The sequence below is a fragment of the Plectropomus leopardus genome, chromosome 1, assembly GCF_026936395.1.
Source record: "Plectropomus leopardus strain MGB_pleo_1.0 chromosome 1, ASM2693639v1, whole genome shotgun sequence".
Taxonomy (NCBI): Eukaryota; Metazoa; Chordata; class Actinopteri; order Perciformes; family Serranidae; genus Plectropomus; species Plectropomus leopardus.
In genome coordinates, this window is record NC_142176.1 from 4,435,799 (window position 1) to 4,450,811 (window position 15,013).

General features: G+C 38.6%; 1 protein-coding gene across 1 annotated transcript in view; it reads right to left on the reverse strand.

Moving 5' to 3' along the window:
• mtch2 (mitochondrial carrier homolog 2) overlaps positions 1 to 15,013 on the reverse strand; it is a 32,798-nt gene that overhangs the window by 9,187 nt on the left and 8,598 nt on the right. The window contains exons 7-12 of the mRNA XM_088085438.1: positions 14,207 to 14,258; positions 14,053 to 14,112; positions 13,194 to 13,287; positions 11,734 to 11,781; positions 11,577 to 11,644; positions 11,417 to 11,492 (exon numbers count right to left, since the gene is read on the reverse strand). Coding sequence (XP_087941564.1) covers positions 11,417 to 11,492; positions 11,577 to 11,644; positions 11,734 to 11,781; positions 13,194 to 13,287; positions 14,053 to 14,112; positions 14,207 to 14,258 — 398 coding nt within the window. The remainder of the gene's footprint in view (positions 1 to 11,416; positions 11,493 to 11,576; positions 11,645 to 11,733; positions 11,782 to 13,193; positions 13,288 to 14,052; positions 14,113 to 14,206; positions 14,259 to 15,013) is intronic.

A 15,013-nucleotide genomic window follows, 5' to 3' on the forward strand; every position in this document is an offset into this window, starting at 1 on the left:
AAATGTCAAAAATGACATGTCCCAAAACTGCTTAAAACACCTCTAACCAGTATAAAATAGCGCTGAGACACGCCATAGCATTTAAACATGCTAAAATGGCCAAAACACCATAATATACAATGTCCAAAAATCGCCAAAAAAAACCAAGGCTATAGTATGGCAAAAATGTCAAAAAATGACATGTCCCAAAAACTGCTTAAAACACCTCTAACCAGTATAAAATAGCGTGCTGAGACACGCCATAGCATTTAAACATGCAAAAATGGCCAAAAACACCATAATATACAATGTCCAAAAAATCGCCAAAAAAAAAAACCAAGGCTATAGTATGGCAAAAATGTCAAAAAATGACATGTCCCAAAAACTGCTTAAAACACCTCTAACCAGCATAAAATAGCGTGCTGAGACACGCCATAGCGTTTAAACATGCAAAAATGGCCAAATACACCATAATATAGCATGTCCAAAAAATCGCCAAAAAAAAAAAACCAAGGCTATAGTATGGCAAAAATGTCAAAAAATGACATGTCCCAAAAACTGCTTAAAACACCTCTAACCAGCATAAAATAAGACACGCCATAGCATTTAAACATGCGAAAATGGCCAAATACACCATAATATAGCATGCCCAAAAAATCGCCAAAAAAAAAACCAAGGCTATAGTATGGCAAAAATGTCAAAAAATGACATGTCCCAAAAACTGCTTGAAACACCTCTAACCAGCATAAAATAGTGTGCTGAGATATGCCACAGCATTTAAACCTGCAAAAATGGCCCAAAAGACAATGATATACAATGTCCAAAAACTCGCCAAAAAAAAAAAAGCAAGGCTATAGTATGGCAAAAATGTCAAAAAATGACATGTCCCAAAAACTGCTTAAAACACCTCTAACCAGCATAAAATAGCGTGCCGAGACACGCCATAGCATTTAAACATGCGAAAATGGCCAAAAACACCATAATATAGCATGTCCAAAAAATCGCCAAAAAAAAAAAACCAAGGCTATAGTATGGCAAAAATGTCAAAAAATGACATGTCCCAAAAACTGCTTAAAACACCTCTAACCAGTATAAAATAGCGTGCTGAGACACGCCATAGCATTTAAACATGCGAAAATGGCCAAAAACACCATAATATACAATGTCCAAAAAATCGCCAAAAAAAAAAAACCAAGGCTATAGTATGGCAAAAATGTCAAAAAATGACATGTCCCAAAAACTGCTTAAAACACCTCTAACCAGCATAAAATAGCGTGCTGAGACACGCCATAGCGTTTAAACATGCAAAAATGGCCAAATACACCATAATATAGCATGTCCAAAAAATCGCCAAAAAAAAAAACCAAGGCTATAGTATGGCAAAAATGTCAAAAAATGACATGTCCCAAAAACAGCTTAAAACACCTCTAACCAGCATAAAATAGCGTGCCGAGACACGCCATAGCATTTAAACATGCGAAAATGGCCAAATACACCATAATATAGCATGCCCAAAAAATCGCCAAAAAAAAAACCAAGGCTATAGTATGGCAAAAATGTCAAAAAATGACATGTGCCAAAAACAGCTTAAAACACATCTAACCAGCATAAAATAGTGTGCTGAGACATGCTATGGCATTTAAACATGCAAAAATGGCCAAAAACACCATAATATACAATGTCCAAAAAATCGCCAAAAAAAAAAAAACAAGGCTATAGTATGGCAAAAATGTCAAAAAATGACATGTCCCAAAAACTGCTTGAAACACCTCTAACCAGCATAAAATAGTGTGCTGAGATATGCCACAGCATTTAAACCTGCAAAAATGGCCCAAAAGACAATGATATACAATGTCCAAAAAATCACCAAAAAAAAAAAGCAAGGCTAGTATGGCAAAAATGTCAAAAATGACATGTCCCAAAACTGCTTAAACCACCTCTAACCAGTATAAAATAGCGTGCTGAGACATGCCATAGCATTTAAACATGCGAAAATGGCCAAAAACACCATAATATAGCATGTCCAAAAAATCGCCAAAAAAAAAACCAAGGCTATAGTATGGCAAAAATGTCAAAAAATGACATGTGCCAAAAACAGCTTAAAACACATCTAACCAGCATAAAATAGTGTGCTGAGACATGCCATGGCATTTAAACATGCAAAAATGGCCAAAAACCCCATAATATACAATGTCCAAAAAATCGCCAAAAAAAAAAACCAAGGCTATAGTATGGCAAAAATGTCAAAAAATGACATGTCCCAAAAACTGCTTAAAACACCTCTAACCAGCATAAAATAGCGTGCTGAGACATGCCATTGCATTTAAACATGCGAAAATGGCCAAAAACCCCATAATATAGCATGTCCAAAAAATCGCCAAAAAAAAAAAACCAAGGCTATAGTATGGCAAAAATGTCAAAAAATGACATGTCCCACAAACAGCTTAAAACACCTCTAAACAGCATAAAATAGCGTGCTGAGACACGCCATAGCATTTAAACATGCAAATGGCCAAATACACCATAATATAGCATGCCCAAAAAATCGCCAAAAAAAACCAAGGCTATAGTATGGCAAAATGTCAAAATGACATGTCCCAAAAACTGCTTGAAACACCTCTAACCAGCATAAAATAGTGTGCTGAGATATGCCACAGCATTTAAACCTGCAAAAATGGCCCAAAAGACAATGATATACAATGTCCAAAAACTCGCCAAAAAAAAAAAAGCAAGGCTATAGTATGGCAAAAATGTCAAAAAATGACATGTCCCAAAAACTGCTTAAAACACCTCTAACCAGTATAAAATAGCGTGCTGAGACACGCCATAGCATTTAAACATGCGAAAATGGCCAAAAACACCATAATATACAATGTCCAAAAAATTGCCAAAAAAAACCCCAAGGCTATAGTATGGCAAAAATGTCAAAAAATGACATGTCCCAAAAACAGCTTAAAACACCTCTAACCAGCATAAAATAGCGTGCTGAGACACGCCATAGCGTTTAAACATGCAAAAATGGCCAAATACACCATAATATAGCATGTCCAAAAAATCGCCAAAAAAAAAAAAACCAAGGCTATAGTATGGCAAAATGTCAAAAATGACATGTCCCAAAAACAGCTTAAAACACCTCTAACTAGCATAAAATAGCGTGTCGAGACACGCCATAGCATTTAAACATGCGAAAATGGCCAATACACCATAATATAGCATGCCCAAAAAATCGCCAAAAAAAACTAAGGCTATAGTATGGCAAAATGTCAAAATGACATGTGCCAAAAACAGCTTAAAACACATCTAACCAGCATAAAATAGTGTGCTGAGACATGCTATGGCATTTAAACATGCAAAAATGGCCAAAAACACCATAATATACAATGTCCAAAAAATCGCCAAAAAAAAAAAAACCAAGGCTATAGTATGGCAAAAATGTCAAAAAATGACATGTCCCAAAAACTGCTTGAAACACCTCTAACCAGCATAAAATAGTGTGCTGAGATATGCCACAGCATTTAAACCTGCAAAAATGGCCCAAAAGACAATGATAAACAATGTCCAACAAATCACCAAAAAAAAGCAAGGCTATAGTATGGCAAAATGTCAAAAATGACATGTCCCAAAACTGCTTAAAACACCTCTAACCAGTATAAAATAGGCTGAGACATGCCATAGCATTTAAACATGAAAATGGCCAAAAACACCATAATATAGCATGTCCAAAAATCGCCAAAAAACCAAGGCTATAGTATGGCAAAAATGTCAAAAAATGACATGTGCCAAAAACAGCTTAAAACACATCTAACCAGCATAAAATAGTGTGCTGAGACATGCCATAGCATTTAAACATGCAAAAATGGCCAAAATCCCCATAATATACAATGTCCAAAAAATCGCCAAAAAAAAACCAAGGCTATAGTATGGCAAAAATGTCAAAAAATGACATGTCCCAAAAACTGCTTAAAACACCTCTAACCAGCATAAAATAGCGTGCTGAGACATGCCATTGCATTTAAACATGCGAAAATGGCCAAAAACACCATAATATAGCATGTCCAAAAACTCGCCAAAAAAAAAAAAACAAGGCTATAGTATGGCAAAAATGTCAAAAAATGACATGTCCCAAAAACAGCTTAAAACACCTCTAACCAGCATAAAATAGCGTGCTGAGACGCGCCATAGCATTTAAACATGCAAAAATGGCCAAAAACCCCATAATATAGCATGACCAAAAAATCGCCAAAAAAAACCAAGGCTATAGTATGGCAAAATGTCAAAAATGACATGTCCCAAAACTGCTTGAAACACCTCTAACCAGCATAAAATAGTGTGCTGAGATATGCCACAGCATTTAAACCTGCAAAATGGCCCAAAAGACAATGATATACAATGACCAAAAACTCCCCAAAAAAAAAAAAGCAAGGCTATAGTATGGCAAAAATGTCAAAAAATGACATGTTCCAAAAACTGCTTAAAACACCTCTAACCAGCATAAAATAGCGTGCCGAGACACGCCATAGCATTTAAACATGCGAAAATGGGCCAAAAACACCATAATATAGCATGTCCAAAAAATCGCCAAAAAAAAAAAACCAAGGCTATAGTATGGCAAAAATGTCAAAAAATGACATGTCCCAAAAACTGCTTAAAACACCTCTAACCAGTATAAAATAGCGTGCTGAGACACGCCATAGCATTTAAACATGCGAAAATGGCCAAAAACACCATAATATACAATGTCCAAAAAATCGCCAAAAAAAAAACCAAGGCTATAGTATGGCAAAAATGTCAAAAAATGACATGTCCCAAAAACTGCTTAAAACACCTCTAACCAGCATAAAATAGCGTGCTGAGACACGCCATAGCGTTTAAACATGCAAAAATGGCCAAATACACCATAATATAGCATGTCCAAAAAATCGCCAAAAAAAAAAAACCAAGACTATAGTATGGCAAAATGTCAAAAATGACATGTCCCAAAAACAGCTTAAAACACCTCTAACCAGCATAAAATAGCGTTTGAGACACGCCATAGCATTTAAACATGAAAATGGCCAAATACACCATAATATAGCATGCCCAAAAATCGCCAAAAAAACCACAAGGCTATAGTATGGCAAAAATGTCAAAAAATGACATGTCCCAAAAACTGCTTGAAACACCTCTAACCAGCATAAAATAGTGTGCTGAGATATGCCACAGCATTTAAACCTGCAAAAATGGCCCAAAAGACAATGATATACAATGTCCAAAAAATCACCAAAAAAAAAGCAAGGCTATAGTATGGCAAAAATGTCAAAAAATGACATGTCCCAAAAACAGCTTAAAACACATCTAACCAGCATAAAATAGTGTGCTGAGACATGCCATGGCATTTAAACATGCAAAAATGGCCAAAAACACCATAATATACAATGTCCAAAAAATCGCCAAAAAAAAAACCAAGGCTATAGTATGGCAAAAATGTCAAAAAATGACATGTCCCAAAAACTGCTTGAAACACCTCTAACCAGCATAAAATAGTGTGCTGAGATATGCCACAGCATTTAAACCTGCAAAAATGGCCCAAAAGACAATGATATACAATGTCCAAAAAATCGCCAAAAAAAAAGCAAGGCTATAGTATGGCAAAAATGTCTAAAAATGACATGTCCCAAAAACAGCTTAAAACACATCTAACCAGCATAAAATAGTGTGCTGAGACACGCCATGGCATTTAAACATGCAAAAATGGCCAAAAACACCATAATATACAATGTCCAAAAAATCGCCAAAAAAAAAAAACCAAGGCTATAGTATGGAAAAAATGTCAAAAAATGACATGTCCCAAAAACTGCTTAAAACACCTCTAACCAGTATAAAATAGCTGTTGAGACACGCCAAAACATTTAAACATGCGAAAATGGCCAAAAACACCATAATATACAATGTCCAAAAAACTGCCAAAAAAAAAACAACCAAGGCTATAGTATGGCAAAAATGTCAAAAAATGACATGTCCCAAAAACTGCTTAAAACACCTCTAACCAGCATAAAATAGCGTGCCGAGACACGCCATAGCATTTAAACATGCGAAAATGGCCAAAAACACCATAATATAGCATGTCCAAAAAATCGCCAAAAAAAAACCAAGGCTATAGTATGGCAAAAATGTCAAAAAATGACATGTCCCAAAAACAGCTTAAAACACCTCTAACCAGCATAAAATAGCGTGCTGAGACACGCCATAGCATTTAAACATGCAAAAATGGCCAAATACACCATAATATACAATGTCCAAAAAACTGCCAAAAAAAAAAAACCAAGGCTATAGTATGGCAAAAATGTCAAAAAATGACATGTCCCAAAAACAGCTTAAAACACCTCTAACCAGCATAAAATAGTGTGCTGAGACATGCCATAGCATTTACACATGCAAAAATGGCCCAAAAGACAATGATATACAATGACCAAAAAATTGCCAAAAAAAAAAGCAAGGCTATAGTATGGCAAAAATGTCAAAAAATGACATGTCCCAAAAACTGCTTAAAACACCTCTAACCAGCATAAAATAGTGTGCTGAGATATGCCACAGCATTTAAACCTGCAAAAATGGCCCAAAAGACAATGATATACAATGTCCAAAAAATCACCAAAAAAAAAGCAAGGCTATAGTATGGCAAAAATGTCAAAAAATGACATGTCCCAAAAACTGCTTAAAACACCTCTAACCAGCATAAAATAGCGTGCTGAGACAAGCCACAGCATTTAAACCTGCAAAAATGGCCCAAAAGACAATGATATACAATGTCCAAAAAATCACCAAAAAAAAAGCAAGGCTATAGTATGGCAAAAATGTCAAAAAATGACATGTCCCAAAAACTGCTTAACCCTCTGATGCATGAATTATGAAAGCCTTGGTCAAGATTTTTTTCTAAAGTGTTTTTATACTTCTCAGGACATGAAAAAAAATGTTCAACTTTTTTTTTCCAAAAATATGATTTTTTCACATGTCCAATCCAGTGGACTACATGCGCCTGAGCACTCAATATAAAACATTGTGAACTTACTGTAAAAATGAATTAACTTGTGTTCTATTGTAAATATACAAACACTTGTTTCTTTAAATGCTTTGAAAAACATTTCAACAATTTTCTGGAAATTTCAACACTGTATACGCACGATGTTTAGGCCTGAATAAGAAAACCAATGACACTCATAGCCGTGAATCTTACACTTGAATGTGTCAAACCATCTCCAACAGGAGAAACATTATTGTGAGTCTCCACAGTTCTATAAGGATGCAGGACAGTATTACCAAGCCCTTATATTAGTATGTTGGAAGAGAACACGAACTGACATTTTAGTCTCTGCATCTCTGAACACTTCTGTGTTCATCACACCTAGGCTGAATGAAAGTTCGCAAAGCATCCAGGGCACAGTGGCACACAGCATTGCATGCAGGTGTATTTGGTCTTCCGTGTACATGCAGCATCATGGCATCTGTTTGCATTTTTCACCTCTGTGAGTTGGGGCCAGTGATATCCTGTGCCAAACCTGACCTCACGGGCTACTTTGGTGACTGCTCTCCGTTTCACGGGTTGTGGGGTCCCACTGGGTCTTCCTCTTTTGCTTTGCTGGAGGGTGCCACTATTTATCAGTGCACGAGCCACAGAAGCTTTATAGAGGAGGAGTCTCATCTTTTCCAAACCAGACATCAGGTAGAGGCGCCAGGCATTTACAATGGTCACATCCAAAAAATGAAAAAACACTCGGATGTACCACCTCTTGTTTCGACGTCTGTGGGGGTATATTGCCAGACATTGGTCAACGAGATCAACCCCACCCATGTGTTGATTGTAAAGGGCCACAGAAAAGGGTTTTTGGACCATCATCATCGTTTTTTCCTTCTTGACCCATCTATTGGCAACATCTTCAGGGGACTGGCCAGCACAGGACGAGACCATGTGGATGACTGAACTGTCGAGCCAACGTGTGACAGTGATGTTTGCATTATTGCTGACAACAGAGCAAGCTCCTCTGCCCATTTCTTTCAGTTGTTTTTCACTCTTGAGTTTCTGATTTGCTCCCTTCAGCCTGTTTGCTCTGCATGTACCTGTGCCATAGATGCCTTGGTCTTTCAAGGCCTCGATGACTGGAATGCTGCAGAAGAAGTTATCAAAAAACACCTTGTGATTTTTGTGTTTTATGTCATCACAAAGACGCATCACCACATCTCCAGCCATTCCCAATCCACTGATGCGACCACTACTTGCAGAGCCTTGGTACACTTCAAATCTGTTCATATAGCCTGAGGTTCCTGCCCTCACCCACACTTTCACTCCCCAGGGTTTGGGCTTTTTTGGTATGTACTGTTTGATAGACAGTAGGCCTTTGAAAGGAATGATCTGTTCATCAACTGACTGAAATTCCTCAGGGTCTGCTGCTGCCTTGAATGTCTCCTGAAGTGCGCTTAGCAATGGTCTTATTTTGAAGAGCCTATCTGTGTTCTCTGGCTGGTAAGTCAAGTTATCCACAAAGTGTAGGTATCTCAGGATTTGCTCATATCTGTTTACAGACATGGCATTTGCAATTATTCCAAGACGAAGGCCATCCTCACTAGACCAGTACATTCGTGCCCTAGGATACCGAATGTACCCCATGATCAGGTTGATCCCTAAAAAAATCTGCATTTCTTCTCCTGTCACTGCTAGATTTTCTTTCCCTTTCTGGAGAGCATACAAATTGGTGTTGTGCACTATATCATCAATGAGATCTGCTGGAAACAGATGTCTGAAGAAATCTATGGGATCTCTTCCCTCCACATTCAATTTCCACTCTCCTAGAAAAGGTGGCAAGTCTCCATCAAAGTCATTGTCTTGGACCTTCCAGATATTTTTGCGGGCTTGAGTATGGTCAGGTGCCATGTGCCCATCTTCCACAGCTCCCTGATCATGCTGACCTTCCTCTGCATCCTGCCCCTCATCATCCTCACTTTCTGCATCCTGACTGTCTGTATCTCCATCATCCTCAGCACCTATGTCTCTGTTCTTCTCTGGCAGCCACTCATCATCACTGTCCTCATCATCACTGTCCTCATCATCACTGTCCTCATCATCACTGTCCTCATCATCACTGGAGCTGGATGGAATTTCCTGGACTATTCTGTAGGCTGCCTTATTCTTTGCTGCATTTGAAGTCTACAAAATATGATAAAAATAATTATTATAGTAACAAACTATAGCTAATCTGCACAAAAAAATATATATTTTAAATGAATAGCTTATAAATATAACAATTATACACTGACTTATAACAAGAAACAATGAAGCAATTATATGACTTGTGTTAAAAAATATACTGGGTGATGCATGATGTCCACTTCATTGGACACATGGTTAATCGTAATTTACTACATATTGGACATAAAAATTTCATATTCCAAACAGATAATATCCTTCCTTAGATGTTACTGTATATCATCATATTTTTTTTACCAGTGGGGCTCTTCCAGCATAGAAGGATTGACAGGATATGCCAGCAATGGTCAGCAGGGGTGGCTGTTTGTCGGCCATCTTGGATTCAGAGGAAATTTAATTGCAGTTACACCGACTGACCACTGAATTGACCTCAATGGAGTGTGGCAGCAGAGAGCACTCTAGAGGCTGATATGCATTTCCACCATAGAAACCAATGCCTTAAAGAGAAAATGACATTTTAGTAGCTGTCCACTGCAGTGACCGCTATGCACCAGAGGGTTAAAATACCTCTAACCAGTATAAAATAGCGTGCTGAGACACGCCATAGTAATAAAAAACAAGGCTATAGTATGGCAAAAATGTCAAAAAATGACATGTCCCAAAAACTGCTTAAAACACCTCTAAACAGCATAAAATAGCGTGCTGAGACATGCCATAGCATTTAAACATGCGAAAATGGCCAAAAACACCATAATATACAATGTCCAAAAAATCGCCAAAAAAAAAAAAAACAAGGCTATAGTATGGCAAAACTGTCAAAAAATGACATGTCCCAAAAACTGCCTAAAACACCTCTAACCAGCATAAAATAGCGTGCTGAGACATGCCATAGCATTTACACATGCAAAAATGGCCCCAAAGACAATGATATACAATGTCCAAAAAATCGCCAAAAAAAAAAAACCAAGCCTATAGTATGGCAAAAATGTCAAAAAATGACATGTCCCAAAAACTGCTTAAAACACATCTAACCAGCATAAAATAGCGTGCTGAGACACGCCATAGCATTTAAACATGCAAAAATGGCCAAAAACACCATAATATACAATGTCCAAAAAATCGCCAAAAAAAAAAACCAAGGCTATAGTATGGCAAAAATGTCAAAAAATGACATGTCCCAAAAACAGCTTAAAACACCTCTAACCAGTCAGTGTTTCCTCTACACTCATTTAGGAGTGGCGGCCCGCCGCACCTTCAAATGTCGTTTTTTTTGGGGGTTTTTTGGGTTTTTTTTAAATTGCAAATACACCACCGCCGCATCACAGCACAGTCCTGCACTGCGTTGCGTGTCGCGAGTGCTGAGGCAGATAACTATCTTGCTCCGTATCTACTCTTTGGGGTAGATAGCACCGCCCCTCCCAGCAGAACTCACTGGTGCAGACGGTAATGAGCTGCTCGCATCCAGGCATCGAGTGTCGGCTTGAAAATAGCGTGCAACTTACCGGAGAAAAGGTAGACTTATTAGCTTAAGAAAACTTATGATAGATTTTATTAGTTAAATAAACATTCGCAAAATATTGATGGCCAGCTAAGGTTACGTAGCTTAAGTTAATTGGGCCCGGTGCCAACTCAACTCAGTGTCGCTAACGTGAGTAAACTAATTAATAGTATTAAGCGATATACACGCCATGATGTAACTGCTGACTGCATTTTCAGACGAGCTTGTTCAAAGCTTGAGCTTGTTCTATTTGTAGGTGAAGACTGACTTGAGAAACAGGCTGCAGGCGGATCACCGTGCAGCCTGTATGCTGCTGAGCATCAGCGGGCCTCTTGGGGAATTTCCGTACAACAGAGCCTCAGAGCTGGTCTACAAAAAACTCAGAAACATCCATTTTTCTGAGCCTGGGTGCAAACTTTGCCACTGACTACAGCCCCATCAAGAAATTATTGTTTATTGTTTTTATTATTTTATTGTTGAATTTTTGTTATTATTTTTTATTTTTACATTCAGCCATTTGTTTAAGCCGCCACGGCTCCCCGGAGAGCCTGCCCCTGCTGCTGAAAAAAATCCTAGAGGAAACACTGACCATAATATAACATGTCCAAAAAAAAAACCAAAAAAAAAACCAAGGCAGTCCCAAAAACTGCTTAAAACACCTCTAACCAGCATAAAATAGCGTGCTGAGACACGCCATAGCATTTAAACATGCAAAAATGGCCAAAAACACCAGAATATATTTTGGCATGTGATATTTTTACCTCTCTGCTTAGATGCCTCCAGCAGTCCACCCAGGTGGGATATACTGATGCATATGGAGGCAGGCCTCCAGCAAGCCTGCGAGGACAGTGTTAGATATAAGACTGCTCGACTGAACACTGGTGAGGATTTACAACAGCAAATAATCCGCCGCCAACTCACCCGCAGTTATTGACAGCCATGAGGTTTGACACCAGGACAAAAGGGTATGTGAGCATACTGGCGAAGAACTGCAAGACAGGAGCAGAGGAGCAACATGACCTAACCACGAGCTGCAAACAGACGGACCGATGCACTGCTGCATTTTTGTCATACTTACCCCGGTCACAGCCTGAGAGCAGTTCTTGATTTCTCCTGTGTGACTCATCTGTGCAGAAAAATCAGATTAACAGCACGTTAACAACATATGAAAAAAATGGCAGTTAAGCCGGTACACAGGATTTTAAAGGACCCGGTGCATATTCTACACGAATACGTATACGGGCACTAGCAGATAAAAAAACATCCGTTTCAAGTTCTCCTTTATCCTAACATACATAACACTATTAAACAAACAACCGGCCACATTTTAACTGTTGTGTTTTAAAGTGCAGCGTAAGGAGGCCCAGGAAAAGGACTGCCGGTTTTACTGAAGTTTTATCATGTATTCTGCAGCTGTAGGTAAAATTGCCTCTGGGACAATAACGTTTATCTCATCTTCTCGCCGCACAAACACACAGCACATCGTTGCTGCGTGCAGCACAATCGCACAGGATAAGCGAGGTCTGTATTTTAGTCAAATTAACTGTTATTGTCCCTCCGATATGACATCGTGGTTTTGTCAAGTAGTGCATCGAGACAGTGGAGACACTAGACAAGTTCAAGAGGAGTGTCTCATACAAAAGGAAAACGCCCGTAATTACGAGAAGGCAGAAGCCGTGTTCCAATTCAGGGTCTGCATTCTTCGGAGGACGCAGCCTACGCGGTCTACGGAGGCGACTCCTTCGGAGGCACCTCCGAAGGCCGCATCAACGGTTGTTAAATGGGACAGTATGATGTCCTGGTTGGGTCACCAGATGTTCCCGCCCTTTTTTATTTTATATTTTGCTGGAGGAGGAGGAGAAGCGTCTCTGTCTGCGTCGTAAGCTGATTTATCTCCGGTCCCTCGCTCTACATTCCCATAGCTAGTATCCTAGGTGGCTACGTGTTAGCATTACTAACGTCACATATTATGAATGAAATTATGACATTTGAATGTTCCCTTTAAGTTTAACATATCTGGTGTTTGATTTTCAAATGAGTAAAAACCCACATTAAGTTAAATCGACGCTCCGATCTCCGCTCTGTGCCGCAGATGGCAATTATTTTTGAAAATCACGGGTGCGCAAGGAATCTTGGGAAATGGAAGGCCACGAAGGATAGTAGCGATGTGTCCTCCAGCCTCCGGCCTTCGAATGCAGCCTCCAGCTTTAGTACTCACTCTCTCACACACACACACACACACACACACACACAAGGCTAGACTGTCCCATTTAACAACCGTTGATGCGGCCTTCGGAGGTGCCTCCGAAGGAGTCGGCTCCGTAGACCGCGTAGGCTGCGTCCTCCGAATAATGCAGACCCTGAATTGGGACACAGCTAGAGTTTGTTTTTTTAGTAATTTTTAAAGTTGATCCTTTGACAGAGTGTGCCAGTCAGGGCTGGGTTTTATAACTGTCATCTCAAAACGTAACCTTGTGATCAAAAAACAACAAAAAAAATAGAATTACGGCTTTATGTGAACTAAGAAGAGCTATATACCGAGTCATCGATGGCATATGTATTGATGAGGTGAGCCAGCAGGTTACAAATCCACAGAGACAGGATGTCGCCGAGCAGGCGAGGGATCATACCGCTGAAAACAAACAAAGAAAACCATCATTTCAGATTAAAAGATCACAAATATGAGGAAAAAAAGGTTCAGCTGTGTCATGAAGCCTTTTGTCATGAACGGGACCAAAAATCTTTATTTTAGGGGTTGACACATTATTGGCCTGGTCAACTATAGAGGCTAATATTTGGCATTTTGCTGATCATATTTTATTTTAATGATCGCCAATAAAATGAGTTGAATAAAAAGTGCAAAGAAAGTGTCACCTCAGGGAGTTATTTTTATTAATTAATTTTTTTATTTAAATTTTCACTACACTTTATTGAAAAAAGTTGAATCGAACTTACTGTGTATGATGTTGAAAGTTTCAGTTTTGATTTAACATTTGCTGATGGCATTAAAACAAAGTTTTGTGTTGGAGTTTGTTTTGCTCCAAATTCTAAATTTTAACAGAAATATTTTCATTTTTATTATAAATGCATATCAGTTCCAAATATTGGTCACAGTCTCATTAACTATAATCATCAGTAAGGTATTGGCCCTGAAAATATTGGTCGTACCCTAAATCACATACAGCACGAGTGACAATATAAACAATGTTTGTAGCTTTTTCATCAACACAGTTTGTACTGCGATCGTATGGAAATATTTAGCAACACGGTAAACACTCTACAGAGGTATTACGTGTGTCAAAAACGCACCAATATTAGTGTGCGTTCGTTGACCATCAAGAAAAAGTGCCAAAAACCTGGTGTGTTTAAAAAGAAAGAAAAAAAGAGTCAAACTTACGCAAAGAAGCCCAGTACGCCTTCTTCTCTGTAGACTGTGATGATGGAGTCCAACACTCCACTGAAAACACAAGAAAATACATTTTTATTCAAAAGTTTCACCGTTCGAAAGGCTCTTTCATTCAGGGTTTGTGTCTAAAACATGAAAACGTTACCTGTATTTTGTTTCCCTCCCAATAAACTGGACCATACATCGCAATGTAATCACTGAAAAACAAGTCGAGGAGAACAGACTTGACATGCAGTCTCGAGTCTCTCGAGTCACGAATCACAAGTGAAACCACGTCAACGTATACAGCTGCGGTCAGCCTGAAGCAAATCTTTATATTAAAAAAAGAGGAAGAAAGACACTTTACTAAAGAGGTGCCTCTTAGTTAATCCTGTCATAATGCACTATGAGAAAACATATTTTTTAAATATGTTCTATGTTTCTTGCATATGTATATATATGTGTGTGTGTGTGTGTATATATATCAGTGCTGGGCCGTTAACGTGCTGCGTTAACGCGGGATTCTTATCGCGCGATAATATCACTTTGTTGTTTAAGCGCGGATGTATACCTGGTCGAATTACGCGGAGGGGGCGTGAACAAGGCGGGAGCTGGTCTGCCTGCTCAAGCTGCGTCACAAAGCTGCTGACTGTTAATGGTCTTCTTTATGACCTCAAATGTAGGCCCACAGTTCAGTTAGGGTCATGTTATCAGAGGCTGCGCCCTCTGCTGTTCATTCCAGTTAGCAGGAAAAAGCTTTTTCCACATGGAGACAGAACCTGTGCTCCTAAATGTCTGTGTTTAACAAAATAAAAAAAAGTTAAACACCAAAGTAAATCTTATGGAACATTATTTTTCTTTACCAAATATTATAGTAGAACAGCTTTCTCAAGCAGTTTGTGATGCATTTTCATCATTTAGATAGAAAGATATTATTTTGAATGTCTTTGGCAAAATTCAAATCTATAATTTT